The sequence below is a fragment of the Helianthus annuus genome, chromosome 15, assembly GCF_002127325.2.
Source record: "Helianthus annuus cultivar XRQ/B chromosome 15, HanXRQr2.0-SUNRISE, whole genome shotgun sequence".
Classification (NCBI taxonomy): domain Eukaryota; kingdom Viridiplantae; phylum Streptophyta; class Magnoliopsida; order Asterales; family Asteraceae; genus Helianthus; species Helianthus annuus.
In genome coordinates this window covers 98,308,517-98,325,039 of record NC_035447.2, presented here as the reverse complement: position 1 = coordinate 98,325,039, position 16,523 = coordinate 98,308,517, and the positions used below count along the sequence as shown (strand labels likewise).

Genomic DNA, 16,523 nt, shown 5'->3' with positions numbered 1-16,523 from the left:
ATCCTAGCTAAACATAAAGTGTTTGTTGGAAGGCTTGGGGTATATAAGCTTGAGGTCTTCTACACTTGAAGGCAACCGTTCAAGAAGCATCATCTTCTTCATATCCTTTACTCCTTGAAAGGTAGTGTTCTAAACACCCTATGGTTGTGTTTTAATTTTTGATAGCATGCATGTTCGTATATGGATCCAGGGATTGGGTTTTACATATAAAATGGGTTTTATCTCTTGTAAGTAACATGTTTTATATAATATTTTCTGCTGCGTTTTTATTCTATATGGATAAAATACTTTGATAAACAAGTGAAAAACCCAACAATGGCATCTAGAGCCGCTTATATGAGTGCATGCTTCATAGGATATGAAATTTTCGGGTTTCGTGTTTGGGTAAAACCCTATGGCCGATATTTTCACCATGGTTATCCCTTTGTTTTTCAAGATTATACTCTTACATGCATAAATAAATCTTGAAAAATTATGTCATTTGGGTGATTTGTTTGTTTGGACAAAAACCCACTTTTTCGGTTTTTTCATTCTTGACCGAAAAATTGTAGGATGTAAAAGGGAACCATTTTGCTTCTTGAATTTTTTATATTTGGATATATATATATATATATATATATATTTACATATATATATATATATATATATTGGTGTTCATAACCTAGCCATGACCTTATGTGAATATGTTGAATATTTGTGGTTGTGATGTATATTTAACTATTTCAAAGGTTGTAATAATTATTATTTTTGTTCTTCCATTTGTAAAGTTATGTAATTTATTTATTTTCATTTGGTATGTAAAATAAATAGATTAGGTGCATTTTATTTTACTAGAAAAAATGTATTAGGATAATTTTTTTTTTTTTTTGGTAAAAGAAGATGTACACAAAAATGCGGTTTTGGTTTTGGCTAATTTCGGGCCTAAAGGACTTCATAGTTCTTAACGGGATTTTAGCCCGATAACCAAAACACATTTTGGAAGCACAAAGAAAGTGGAGAAATCACAAACAAGAAGAAGACTTGAAGCATTTGGATGCGGGATCAAGTGGGAGTTCAACGACACATTATTTGTGTCTATATTCACCCTTTAGGAAGGACCTTTTGACACACTTGTTTCGGCTAACAAGTGTGGTCAAAATAGTTGGCTATGGTTATGCACCTATTGATATGTGGTTTGTGCTTGTGTGGTTGCTTATTTTATTGTTTGGATGATATTCGGCTATTGGTGAGCCTAAGATGTTGGACATGTACACCTCATCAATGTGCACGGGTAATTGGGGAAGGAGTAGCTATGCGAGAGCTCTAGTAGAAATTTCAGCTGAAAATGGGTTTAAGGAGGAGATAGTTATTGCGGTTCCATGTTGTACCATGTTATTAAACTCGTTACCCTTAACCATGTTACATGTGTGGTGTAAGTGTGCAACTCTTTTATTAAACATGTACTCTTCCTTAGGCGATTTTGGTTGTCCTTGAAACCCTAGATTTTCTTTGTGATCTCCTGTATAACAGTCTGTGATTAGAGATTTGATTATTCAAATCTCTATAACGAACTCGTTAGCAGTTGTGACCGATTTAGAACTAGGGTTTTGCTTTTGTTCGTTTCTTTCAATCGCCGCCTTTTGTGATCTTTACGAAACCCTATTAATTAAACTAGTTTGTTATTGATTGCGGTTAACTGAGTTTAATTTAGCTAGATTGATACGCTGGTTTAATCAGTTAAGGGTTGAAGATTGATCCTAGGGTTTAAGGATTTTCAGCTATTATTAGGGTTTGTGCATGTGTTTGGTGCCGACGTGATTTTTCTGGGTGTTCTAGGGATTTGGCTGCATGGAGAGGAATAGTGACTATGATCTGGATCCTGATGGTGGGGGATCTACGCCTGGTTCTGTCCCGGTTCGGGGAATAGGGTTAAAGGTAACAAATATTGAGGGAAATAATCTGATGGCTAGACGTGGTTTGTACTCTACATCCAATGTTTCAATTCTGGATGGGTTAGCAAACATTTCTAAGCCTGTTGAAAATCCATTTACTGTGATTTCTAAGAATCCGAATGTGCCTATTGCGGAGTTTGGTAATCTATTTGTGGAAAACATTTACTCGGTTAGTTCGGGTGGAGATGCTTCATCGTCCACTCATCAGCAATCATTGGCTAATAAGGGTCCGGAGGCTCTGTCGTATGCAACGGTGCTTCAATCCAAGAAGGAGGAGGTTCGTGTAAATTTTAGGAAGCTGGAATCGAATGAAGTTATGGATGGAGCTGATGTGGTTATCCCATTATCATCGGTTAAGCAGGTAACCGAGAGATATGTTAATACTTTATATGGTTATTTTCTGGGGAAACGTCTAGCTTTCCCGGTTGTGGATTATTTTGTAAAACATAACTGGGCAAAGTATGGGCTGACGAGGATTATGATGAATTCAAAGGGTTTTTTCTTCTTCAAATTTAAGACAAAAGAAGGTATTGATTAGTTATTGGAAGATGGTCCGTGGATGATAAGAAATGTCCCTACTATCTTGAAGGAATGGTCTCCGTCTATCACGGTTGAGAAAGAAGATATTACAACGTTTCCTGGATTAAGATGCATGAGGTTCCTCTTCCAGCGTTTATAGAAGATGGTCTTAGTCTCCTAGCATCAAAGATTGGAACTCCAAAGATGTTGGACTCTTATACGGCAACAATGTGTGTGGAGTCATAGGGGAGAAGTAGCTTTGCGAGGGCTCTAGTTGATGTTCATGCTAGTATGGAGTTAAGGACGAGTATAACTATGGCAATTCCTTTGCTGGATGGGAAGACTTTTACTAAATCAGAGATAAAAGTGGAGTATGATTGGGTTCCATTGAGATGTCCGTCTTGTTGTGTGTTTGGGCATGATGGGAGTTCTTGCCCAAAGAATCCGAAAACTGAAGAGATGATTGGAAAGGATCATTATGAGACAAAAACTGATGCTGATGAGTTTAAGGGAGCTAAAGTGAAGAACAAAAAGGGGGGCCAGCAAGGTATCCATATAAAAAACTAGAAACCGAAGATGGTATATCGGCCGGTGAATAAAAGTAAAACTAATAGGGATAAGTCGACTTCGTCTTCTATTCAGGTGCATGTCTCCAACCCTTTTGATGTATTGCAAAACGAGGAAGGAGTTAACCAGGTGGATGCCTCATTTTATAAGCAGGATACGAATACGGATGGTGATGGGGTTCGAAGGCAAAAGCCGAAAGCTAAAGGAAACACAAAAAATTTCAAAGAGATTATTTCGGATGGGTTTGAGGTCGACGAACTCCTTGCGGATATACCGAAATTCATGGATAAAAAGAATGATAATTCTGAGTGTGCAAGCACACCTGGCCAAGCGGGTGTCCATGGGTAGTATCGCTTCTTGGAACATAAGGGGGTTGAACCGCTCCCTAAAACAAAAGGAGGTTCGGCAAATGTTGGTAGAGAATCAAGTGCAGGTTTGTGCGATTATGGAGACCCATGTTGACTCGTCTAATGTGGCTAATGTTTGTAAGAGAGTGTGTCAAAGCTGGCATTGGGCAACTAATGAAGACTGTTGTGATAAAGGTATTCGTATAATGGTTGGGTGGGATCCTAGTCTGGTGGATGTGATGGTCTTGGCTCATTCGGAACAGGTTATTCATTCCCAGATTGTTTTCAAAATGGATCGAAAATCGTTATTTTGTTCTTTTGTCTATGCTCATAACTATTATAAGGATCGGAGGGAGCTGTGGCGGAATTTATGTGCTCATCATTCGGTAATGCATGACAAGCTATGGATAATCATGGGAGATTTCAATGAATCGCTGTTTCATGATGATACTCTAGCTGGGTCGTCTACCCAAGGGGTAGGGACAAGGGAATTTAAGGAGTGTGTTCATGATATCGAAGTGTTTGATATTAACAGATCGGGATTACAGTTTACGTGGACGAATAATCAGAGGAGCCGTGTTATGAAGAAGCTTGTGACAACTCGAGTTTCCAAGATTCTGTTTTCGCATTAAATGCACGTTAATTGTTAAGTTGGTGGTTCATTTGATTTGTTTGCTTTGTATTTATTCACGTTGTGATATAATAAAACGTATTGTGTTTATTACATGTTTATGTGCTTGGTGATATGATATGGAACTTGTTGAAAGACTTGACTAGTAAACCATAAAACAACCCGACGAAACACAAGTAGTGTTTCGCCATAAGCTCACCCGACGAAACAACTGGTGTTTCGTCACCACTATCTCGACGAAACCCAAGTGTTTCGCCGGCCCAGTGATTCGTGAAGCCCAGTTAAGGGCCCAGTACGTTATTACGGGTATTTGTTGCGTGAAACTGCCACACTCAACATTCTTTGGCAAATAGAAAACCCTAGAACTCTTTCCCAAGGGCGACGGCAACTGTGTGTGTTTCCCCAAGATTTCTTTAGCGATCAAACTCTCATCTATCTCGGTTATTGTGTGTTCGTTAAATCTGTTTCATGATGCTTTGATTATTCGGTACATGTTTGTGCATATGCTTGTTGATTTCTAGATTAGATATGAGTATATGAGTATGATGATTCTGATTTCGTCATGCATGAATGATTGGTTACATAACTTTATACGAAACATAATCTATGATTAGGGTTTCATGAGGCTTACGTATGATCATCCGTTGCACACCTGATTAAACTGCTTGGAACGCAATCATATGATGGTTCTTTGGACCAACAAATCTAAACTAGTATAAACCGTATAAATGCCTTATGATTTGTGTGGATTTCATGCTTGTTCAGTAACTGTTATGCCAAGGGTATGGTTTACTAGTATGTTATTCAATGATTTGGTTGAATGATTTCTGTATGATGATGACTGTATGATATGTGTATGATGTTGACGGCTGCTAGGGTTTCTGTGATTGATTGTTAGAATGACGTAACTGATACCTAGTGGCGAAACATGTGTGACGAAACAAACGTGACGAAACAAAATGTGTTTTGTCAAAACCAATTTCAACGAAACAAACTTGACGAATCAAGTGTGTTTCGCCGAGGACATCACGACGAAACCCAGGGTGTTTCGTCGAAGGGTTATACGACGGAACAGGAGTGTTTTGTCGATTGGGAATTTTGCACAGTAACTTAATTTAACTCTGTAAATTGTTAACTGAATTAGTTAACTGCTGTTTAATGTTAGGCATAACTTGTATGAACTCGTATACGTGCTTTGTATTAATCATGGTTGCTGATTTAATACCACTGTGATTGAATATGCATACGTGGGCTTAGAAAATATAAACTGATTATGTACACATGTGTACTCTAGGACTTGATTGATTAACTGTGAGAACATACCTTAACATACCGAGCAAACCAAGGTGAGTTCACACTCTTAACAAGGCATGGGATTCCCGGGGTAGGGAATGGGGTTTGGTTGATTACTTGTACTTACATAGTTATGGGCATTACGCACTACTGACCTCATTTGGGGAAGGTCACTTAGAGATACCACTAGACTAGTGACACTGATACTACTCTTCGCACACATGCCTGTAATGGCCGCGATACTGATACTGATCTTCGCACACATGCCTGGAATGGCTGCGATACTGATACTAAACTTCGCACACATGCCTGGAGGGCCGCGATACATACATAACTAGTCTACAATACATGGGAAAACTCCCACTAATCTTCGCAAACATGCCTGGAGGGCCGCGATGTAATTATAAACGATACATGGGTTACTCAACAAACAAACAGTTTATGAAATGAACATTATTACTAAATAACCCACTGTGAACTCGCTCAACTAGTTGTTGACTCTCTGTTACATGCCTTGCAGGTCGTTAGGAATACATGGAGCTTGCACTGGGAGGCGCGGTCGTTGTGGAAAAGGATAGTGAATGTTTTGTTAAATTTTATGACATTTCATACTTATACTTATGTTGGGTTTACTTTTACGCTTCCGCTAAACATTGATATTATACCTAAGTTTTGAACACCTTTCATATTGGTTTGGTTGAATTACTTATTACTTATTACTTACATGTTCAATATGATTGGTGGCTTGATCCTGGTCAGTCGCGCCTCCAAGCGGTGATACTCCAAAGGATGGATTTTGGGGCTGTGACAGATTGGTATCAGAGCCATTGGTTAAAGAGAACATGGTTTTAATAAGGGGGAAAACGTTTCTATTAAAACCAGACTATAACCTGTACAGTGCTCAGTGATCCACAACGACGCTTCGCTCCACGTGCAAGACTCAACACATTAGGTACTACTATTCATGTTTACATTACCTACTTGCTAGATTACATAGAAATTTGCTCGTGGTATGCTTAGATAATGTAACAACTATTGCTTGAGAACACTTGTGTGCTTACTCTCTTCTGTCATCGCACTTTTCGCGAACCTCTCTCACTTATGTTACCTTTGCTATGAAGATCATGGCTGGACGCATTAACATGACACAAGCCCAGTTGACGGCTCTCATTAACGAACAAGTTGCTGCGGCACTTGCAGCCGCACAAGCAGGAGGTATACCCTGCAGTCGTAACTCACACTAGGATCCTTAGATCCTACACTCCTAAACCAACTCTCGTGTTTAACCTTGTCCTGTTCTTATACACAACAGGTCAACACGCTTAGCCACCTGTTTGCACTTTTAAGAATTTCATGGACTGTCGTCCTAGCAGATTCAGTGGCACGGAGGGAGCAGTGGGACTCCTCCATTGGTTTGAAAAGCTCGAGTCCGTATTTGAGATGTGTGAATGCCCAGAGGCTCGCAGGGTGAAGTACGCCACTGGTACTCTAGAAGGCATTGCGCTGACTTGGTGGAATGCGCAAGTTCAGATTTTAGGATTGGCAGCTGCTAACGCCACCCCTTGGAAAGATTTCAAGGAACTGATCAAATGGGAATACTGCACTCGCGATGACATCCACAAGTTAGAAGTGGAGTTCTTTCATTTGAAAATGACGGGGTCGGAAATTGTAGCCTATACGAAAAGGTCAAACGAGCTGGCCGTCATGTGTCTAACTATGGTGGACCCTCCTATTAAGCGTATTGAGTTGTATCTCAAAGGGCTAGCACCAGAAATCCAAAGTCACGTGACATCGGCCAACCTTGATAATATCCAGGATATTCAACGTCTTGCTCATCGCCTCACAGATCAGGCAGTGGATCAGAACAGCTGCCTAAACATATCAGTGCTACCGATGCTACTACTTCCGCTACTCCCAGTGACAACAAGCGGAAGTGGGATGGGGGTTCCAGCAAGGGTTCAACTACAGCTCAGTCTTAGGTTCAGCAGCGAAAGACTGATAACTACCAGAGCCCTGGTCAGCAAGCTTTGGGTAATCAAAGACAGGGTGGATATCGAGGAAACCTCCCAAGGTGCAATACTTGTAACAAGAACCACAACGGCCAGTGCAACAAGGGTCGTTGTCAGCGGTGCCTCAAGATGGGTCATGAGGCTAAAGATTGCAGGAGTTCACGACCAGCGAATCAGAACCAGCAACAACAACCAACTGCTCCACGAAACCAGCAACAGCAACAGCAGCGGGGCAACAAGGGATGCTATCAATGTGGTGCTGAAGGCCACTTCAAACGTGACTGCCCCCAGCTAAACCAGAACCAAAACAACAACAACAATAACAATAATCAGGGCAATGGAAACAACAACGGGGGAACAATAATGGCAACGACGCTAGGGGTCGTGTGTTCGTGCTGGGGCAGGGCGATGCAAGGAATGATCCTAACGTGGTTATGGGTAAGTTTCTTCTTGACGACTTTTATGTTACTGTTTTATTTGATTCGGGTGCGGATACCAGTTACGTATCTCTAAAAGTTAGTCAAATGTTAAAACATACACCAACGCCCTTAAACACCAAACATGTAGTAGAATTAGCCAATGGTAAGAGTTTAGAGGCCACGCACGTAGTCAAGGGTTGTAACATCGTCTTAGCGGGTCAGACTTTCTCCATCGATCTCATTCCTATAGTTCTAGGGAGTTTCGACATCGTTATTGGTATGGATTGGTTATCCCAACAACGAGCAGAGATCTTATGCAAGGAAAAGATAGTTCGCATTCCCCGTTCTGGTAAAGAACCTCTCGAAGTTCAAGGCGACAAGAGTGGTGCCGTGGTTGGCATCATCTCCTTTCTCAAGGCTCAGAAATGTTTACGAAAGGGTCACACTGCCATCTTGGCACTTGTTACTGATGCATCAACGAAAGATAAGAAATTAGAGGATATTCCAGTTGTACGCGATTTTCCTCAAGTGTTTCCTGAAGATTTACCTGGGCTACCGCCTCATCGCCAGGTCGAATTCCAGATTGAACTAGCTCCAGGAGCAGCACCAATAGCTCGCGCACCGTATCGATTGGCTCCAACTGAACTGGAAGAACTGTCCAAACAACTACAAGAGCTCTTGGATAAGGGCTTTATTCTTCCTAGCTCTTCTCCTTTGTGACAACCCTCATATTTGCATGTATCCGTACGATTATTTAATGATAATTAAAGTGCTTAGTGACCGTGTTGAATTAGTTAACTGTTTCTATTTACTGTGTCATACTTACATGTGTGTGTTAGCATACTAGTAGTATGCAGAAAACTTGACTAGATAGTCCTGAATATTTTCCTAAGTGTTAGGAATTAATTATGTTACAAAAATATACCTATAAGACACCTTACGGAACAATTAAACAAATTAACGAAATAGTATCCGACCGAACAACCAGACATTACCCGGGACACCGAAATTTTGTCAGAAATATTATTTTATTATTCTTAAATAATTATGGTCTCAAAAATTCCTCACACACTATAGAAATATGTCATACACTCACCATTCTAGAAAATACCCTTAACCTCCAAATTATCTACCCACTAATCCTCAAATTTTACAATTTACCCCCCCCCTCCAACCGAATTCGGTCACCCTAAGGGGACCCACAATATTTTTACACCATGCCATAATCTTGTCTTAGATTTTATCCTATTATTTTATTAAGATTAGTAACTTGTAGAGCTAGACAAGATATGTGAAGTATATTATGAAATCATGTCTTAGATTTTATCCTATTATTTTATTAAGATTAGTAACTTGTAGAGCTAGACAAGATATGTGAAGTATCTTATGAAATCATGTCTTAGATTTTATCCTATTATTTTATTAAGATTAGTAACTTGTAGAGCTAGACAAGATATGTGAAGTATCTTATAAAATCATGTCCAAGATCTCTACACCTTACTTCTCATCATCACCTCCCTCTCACTCTCAACTCTCTCTCCCTCTCTCGGCCACCCCCATAACCGCCACCATCACCACCCGAAGTCCACCACATTCATTCATCTTTGAGTTCCATTCAAGCCTAGGAAGTGATTCAAGGAAGTTGCAACTTGTGGAACTTCAAAGGAACTTGTCTCTTGCTTCTTCTTCATCATTTTCCATCATCTTCCCTAAGATTTTCACCCTAGCCTTGTGCTAGTACTAAGTTCCTTCACACCATTGTTCCATCTTGTTCTTTGTTATGTTTTGTTTAATGTTCATGGCACTCAAAAGCTAAAACACTAAAAAGACGAACATGAAATTCTGCATAAAAACCCCACATAAAAAGTTTGTGTGAAGTTGAAATCTAGGTGGTTTAGGGTTGGTTAAAGCATGATTGAGGTTGGAACATTAAATCATCGATAAACCATGGTTAGGACCTTTGTTTATGCACTTTTAGTCACTTCTACAATGTAAACAACTTGTTGAGTTGAATTTTCAGCCAACTTCAACAGGCTGTAACGGGATCATTTTAAATCGAAAAACGGATTTTCTGAAGCCTAAAATGTGTATTTTGGAATAACTAAACAAATGGAACTAGAATCGTAATTTTTCGAAACTGTTTACTATTTTTAAAAGACTGTTTTTGGACAGCAGCTCAAGCTGCATTTTTACTGCAGAAAAAGTGTGTCATATTTGGAGTCATAACTTGAAACCTGAGTAAAATCGACTCATGGAATTTTTACAGTAGTTGGTCACCGTTGTCAGGACGACCCTCCAACTGGAATTTTGTCAAACAGACTTACGGTTAATTTTTAGTGAATATTTCCGTAAACTGCAATCAGAAAGTAACAAATCTGATTTCAGTCGGGTAAATGATTTTCTACAAAATATAGGTAACGAACTGGACTCTGAAATTTTTACATAATAAATTTTGGAACATATAGAACCTTCTGTCAAAATTTGAGAATTTTTGGAAAAGGTTAACTATTTTATTAAAATGCTCGAAAACAGTCCAGTTTTGATTAATAAATCTGAAACGACATAATTAGTGATTTGCGTGTCTAAATGTCGAGTAGGTTATCCGAGAATGATATAACAAGTTATATGTCAATAAAAGTGTTATGTGCAATGTTGTATGTTTGTCTATGAGTGGGGAATAGATGGGTAACTTATATGGGCATAAACCGTTAAAGTGATGCATGTTATGTGATAGATACGTTTAGAGACTTTGTGTTCTATTTGAAATCACTAATAAACTAAGTGATAATTATACTAGGGCGTGATTGACCGACTTTGACTATTAGCTATATTTGAGAATCAAACCGAGCAACCAAGGTGAGTTCACAGTCTTTCCAAGGCATGGGGTTCCCGGTGGGTTGGGAATGGGATTGAATGGCTACTCGAACTATCATTACTATTAAACTACTTACTACTGTCCTCAGATTGAAGGGCACGTACGTAAAGCCTACGTACACGATCATAAGACCATCAACTCTATCAATTTAAGTCCCTCATTTATCGACTTAATCTCCGAGGCCTATGGCGAGCGGGTCATTAGTTAATAGCGCTATTAGGTTTAACAAACCTCACACCGTGCCAGTCAGACGGGCGTGTACTAATGGACTATGGGCAAAGGGTCAATGCTGATAGACATTGACTTAGGGCACCTCTTACATTTTCGTACCAGTCGATACGCGTGGTCTAGTAACACATGGGAAGCCCCCACCAATCTTCGCAAACATGTCAGGAAGACCGCGATACGAATTTATACGATACATGATTTACAAAACAAACAAATGATTTACGAAACGAATGCTATAACTAAACAACCAGCTGTGAATTCACTCAACTTTGTTGTTGACTCGTTGTTACATGCCTTACAGGTCGTTAGATGCTTGGAGCTTGCACGAGGAAGGAGTCGTTGTGGTGTACGGACTGTTATGTTCCGTGCTTAATATTTAAATCCTTATGAACCTATTAAACTTGCATTTTGAACTTTAAACTTATGGACTACGAACTTATATTTTGATATCACGTATTATGCTTCCGCTTTTTAAATTAAAACTTGGTTAACTGGCTTTTGGTCACCAATTGTATTGTGGTTGGTTTTATTTACTTAAATACGTTGTTCAATATGATTGGTGGCTCAATCCTGGTCACGTCACGCCTCCAAGCGGTGGTACTCCGCATGGTGGATTTTAGGGGTGTGACAGATTGGTATCAGAGCCATTGGTTATAGTGAACTTGGTTTTAAAAAGGGAAAAGCTTTTTGATAAAACCAGACTATAACCTGTACAGTGCTCAACGATCCACAACGACACTTCGCTCCACGTGCAAGACTCGACGCAATAGGTGGTATGATCTATGTTATATTGTCGGTTAGATAGTCTACACTATGCATTAGATAACATGATAATTGCTATATGAACCTTGTGTGCTTACTCTCTACTGTCGTCCCACACTTACGCACTTCCGCGACACTTTCCTCACTTACGCTGCTTTGTTATGAAGATCATGAGCGGACGCGGAGGACGTATCAACCTCACTCAAGCCCAGTTGACGGCTTTGATCAACGAACGAGTTGCTGAGGCACTCGCAGCTGTTCCTGCAGGAGGTATCACCTGCTATTTCGACCTATCCTAGGATGTTTAGATCCTACTCCCGCGAACCAACTCTTATGCTTAACCTTGTCCTTTATTCTCGCACCCTAGGTCCACATGCTCAGCCTCCTGTGTGTACGTTCAAAACATTCATGGATTGCCGACCTAGCACCTTCAGCGGCACAGAAGGAGCTGTAGGTCTACTTCACTGGTTCGAGAAGCTTGAGTCTGTATTTGAGATGTGTGAATGCCCCGAAGACCGAAGGGTGAAATATGCTATTGGAACACTCGAAGGAGCTGCATTAACCTGGTGGAAAGCACAGGTTCAATTGCTTAGGTTGGCGATTGCCAATGCCACCCCATGGAACGGTTTCAAGGAAATGATTAGAGAAGAGTACTGCAGTCGTGATGACATCCACAAGCTGGAAGTGGAATTTTTCAATCTGAAAATGACGGGATCTGAAATTGAGGCATACACGAAGAGGTTAAATGAGCTAGCCATCTTGTGTCCTACTATGGTGGACCCTCCCTACAAACGCATTGAGCTGTACCTTAAGGGCTTGGTGCCAGAAATTCAAAGCCACGTATCCTCAGCTAACCTTGGCACTATACAACAAATCGTCAAGTTGGCCCATCGACTCACTGACCAGGCGGTGGAGCAAAACAGGCTGCCCAAACAAATCAGTGCCACAGCTACTTCTGATGCTCTTACCGACAACAAGCGAAAATGGGATAGAAACTCCAGTAAGGGTTCTGCTTCGGGTCAGTCTCAGCAGCGAAAGACTGAAGACTACCAGAGTCCTGGTCAGCAATCCTCCGGTAATCAAGGACAGGGTGGATATCGAGGAAACCACCCAAAGTGCAACAAATGCAACAGACACCATAGTGGTCAGTACCACAAGGGACGCTGTCAGAGGAGTCTCAAGATGGGTCATGAAGCCAAGGATTGCAGGAGCTCACGGCCTGCAAATCAGAATCGTCAGCAGCAACAGCAAGCACCGCAGAATCAGCAACGGCAACAGGGCAACAGGGGATGCTTTTAGTGTGGCGCTGAAGGCCAATTGAAGAAGAACTGTCCCCAGCTGAACCAGAATCAGAATAGCAACTAAAGGAACAGGAACCACAATGGAAATAACAACGGAGGAAACAATGGAGGTAACAATAATGGCAATGGCGCCCAAGGTCGTGTGTTCGTGATTGGCCAAGGGGAGGCAAGGAACGATCCCAACGTTGTGATGGGTAAGTTTCTTCTGGATGATTTCTTTGTTACTGTGTTATTTGATTCGGGTGCCGATACTAGTTATGTGTCCTTAAAAGTTAGCCAAATGCTTAAGCGCACTCCAACTCTTTTGAACACCAAACACACGGTAGAAATAGCAAACGGTAAAAGTCTTGAAGCCACACACATAGTTAAGGGCTGTAACCTCGTCCTAGCTGGTCAGACCTTCTCCATCGATCTTATTCCTATCGTTCTGGGTAGTTTCGACGTCGTGATCGGGATGGATTGGCAATCTCATCATCAAGCGGAGATTATTTGCAAGGAGAAAATCGTCCGTATTCCTCGTTCTGGTAAAGAACCTCTCATAATTCATGGCGACAAGAGTGGTGCTGTTGTGAGCATCATCTCTTTCCTTAAGGCCCACAAGTTTTTGCGAAAGGGCCACACCGCTATTCTAGCCCTCGTTTTTGCTGCATCCTCAGAGGAAAAGAAGATAGAAGACATTCCTATTGTGCGCGACTTTCCCGGGGTATTTCCTGAGGAATTACCTGGTCTTCCGCCTCATCGCCAAGTTGAATTTCAAATCGTGCTAGCTCTTGGAGCAGCGCCCATAGCTCGAGCACCGTATCGTCTAGCTCCATCAGAACTTGAAGAACTGTCCACGCAACTAAAAGAACTCTTGGAAAAGGGCTTTATACATCCTAGCTCTTCACCTTGGGGAGCTCCAGTCTTGTTTATGAAGAAGAAAGACGGCACTTTCAGGATGTGTATTGACTACCGCGAGCTCAACAAGGTAACAGTGAAGAATCGTTATCCTCTTCCACGCATTGATAACTTGTTCGACCAGTTGCAAGGGTCGAGTTATTACTCTAAGATTGATTTGAGATTGGGATACCATCAGCTGAGAGTCCGAGAGGAGGACGTCTCCAAAACAGCATTCCGAACTCGTTACGGCCATTACGAGTTTCTAGTTATGCCTTTCGGATTAACGAATGCACCTGCAGTTTTCATGGACCTCATGAACCGAGTATGCAAGCCTTACCTGGATAAGTTCGTTATTGTGTTCATCGACGATATCCTGATCTATTCTAAGAGTCGGGAGGAACACGAACAACACCTGAGGCTTATTCTGGAACTTCTTCGAAAAGAGCAGTTGTATGCCAAGTTTTCAAAATGTGATTTCTGGCTTCGCGAAGTCCACTTTCTAGGCCATGTGGTAAACAAGGATGGGATTCATGTGGATCCATCCAAGGTTGACTCGATCAAGAACTGGCCTGCACCCTGTACACTAACCGAAATCCGCCAATTCTTGGGTTTGGCAGGATACTACAGAAGATTTATCAAGGATTTCTCTAAGATTGCGCAACCCCCCACTTCACTGACTTAGAAGGGTGTCACCTATCGTTGGGGTGATGCACAGGAGTCTGCATTTCAGCACCTAAAAGATAGACTTTGTAGCGCGCCTATCCTCCCATTGCCTGAAGGCACAGGTGATTTTGTGGTTTATTGCGACGCTTCCATCCAAGGACTTGGTTGTCTGCTGATGCAACGTGACAAGGTCATTGCCTACGCATCGCGCCAACTTAAAGTTCACGAAAGGAACTACACTACGCACGACCTGGAATTAGGAGCAGTTGTTTTCGCGCTTAAGATATGGAGACATTACCTATACGGTACCAAGTGCACCATTTACACCGATCACATGAGTCTTGAGCATATCTTCAAGCAAAAGGAATTGAATATGCGACAACGCCGATGGGTAGAACTCTTGAACGATTATGAATGCGCTATCAAGTACCATCCGGGCAAAGCCAATGTTGTGGCCGATGCTCTCAGCCGAAAGGATACTATACCTAAGCGTGTACGTGCGTTACAGCTTACCATCCAATCTAACCTACCCGCTCAGATTCGCGATGCTCAGGCTGAAGCATTGAAGGCTGAGAACATCAAGGCTGAGTCCCTGCGAGGATCGAGGCAACGACTAGAACAAAAAAAAACGGCGCCTACTATGTTAACGGACGCATCTGGGTTCCACTGTATGGAGACCTACGCGAGCTTGTGATGGATGAAGCACATAAGTCTCGTTATTCAGTACATCCTAGTTCGGATAAGATGTACCACGACCTAAAGACTACATACTGGTGGCCTGGTATGAAAGCCAGCATAGCAACCTACGTCGGTAAATGCTTGACTTGTGCTAGGGTCAAGGTCGAATATCAGAAACCATCAGGCCCACTTCAACAACCAGAGATACCTAAATGGAAATGGGAGCAAATTTGCATGGACTTCGTTACTGGCCTGCCCAGATCTCAACGCAGAAATGATACCATTTGGGTGATCGTGGATCGACTGACCAAGTCCGCACATTTTCTGGCTATCAAGGAAACGGATAAGTTTTCTACTCTAGCAGACATCTACCTAAAGGAAGTAGTATCACGGCACGGAGTGCCAACCTCCATCATTTCTGATCGTGACGCGCGTTTTACTTCTGAACTGTGGCAAGCTATGCATAAGTCTTTCGGCTTACGTTTAGATATGAGCACCGCTTACCACCCACAGACAGATGGGCAATCTGAACGCACCATCCAAACCCTTGAGGACATGCTTAGAGCATGCGTAATCGACTTCGGCAATGGCTGGGAAAAGCATCTTCCGTTAGTGGAGTTTTCGTATAACAACAGCTACCACACCAGCATCCAGGCCGCTCCGTTTGAGGCATTGTACGGACGTAAATGCCAATCACCCCTCTGTTGGGCAGAAGTGGGTGACAGTCAAATCACTGACCCAGAACTCGTAGTAGATACAACAGAAAAGATTGCTCAGGTACGACAACGAATGGCGGCAGCTCGTGACCGTCAGAAAAGCTATGCCGATAAACGAAGAAAACCACTCGAGTTCCAGGTTGGGGATCGAGTGCTACTCAAAGTCTCACCTTGGAAAGGTGTAGTTCGTTTTGGCAAACGAGGCAAACTCAATCTGTGTTACGTCGGACCATTCGAGATCATTGAGAAAATTGGCAAAGTCGCTTACAGGCTGAACCTACCTGAAGAACTCAGTGGAGTTCACAACATATTCCATGTGTCGAATCTGAAGAAGTGTCTGTCAGATGAGACCCTCATAGTTCCTCTCAAAGAGCTCACAATCGACGACAAGCTGCGATTCGTCGAGGAACCAATGGAGATTACGGATCAAGACGTTAAGATTCTCAAGCACACCAGAATACCTCTCGTCCGAGTTTGTTGGAATTCCCGTCGTGGCCCAGAGTATACCTGGGAACGAGAAGACCAAATGAAACTCAAGTATCCCCAGCTGTTTAAGAAAAGTGCAAACACTACTGAGACTGAAGCTACTGCAGAATTTCGGGACGAAATTCCAAATTAACAGGGGGATGATGTGACACCCCAGGAAAACCAGGAAACCAACGCAACTTAACTAGCTTCCTCAGTAACCACGTGCTAAATTTCGGG

At 41.8% G+C, this 16,523-nt stretch overlaps 1 protein-coding gene across 1 annotated transcript in view; it reads left to right on the top strand.

Annotated features, from left to right (window-relative positions):
- Positions 1-3,462: 3,462 nt before the first annotated feature.
- Positions 3,463-16,523, top strand: part of LOC110913945 — a 34,495-nt gene continuing 21,434 nt past the window's right edge. The window contains exon 1 of the mRNA XM_022158761.1: positions 3,463-3,627. Coding sequence (XP_022014453.1) covers positions 3,463-3,627 — 165 coding nt within the window. The remainder of the gene's footprint in view (positions 3,628-16,523) is intronic.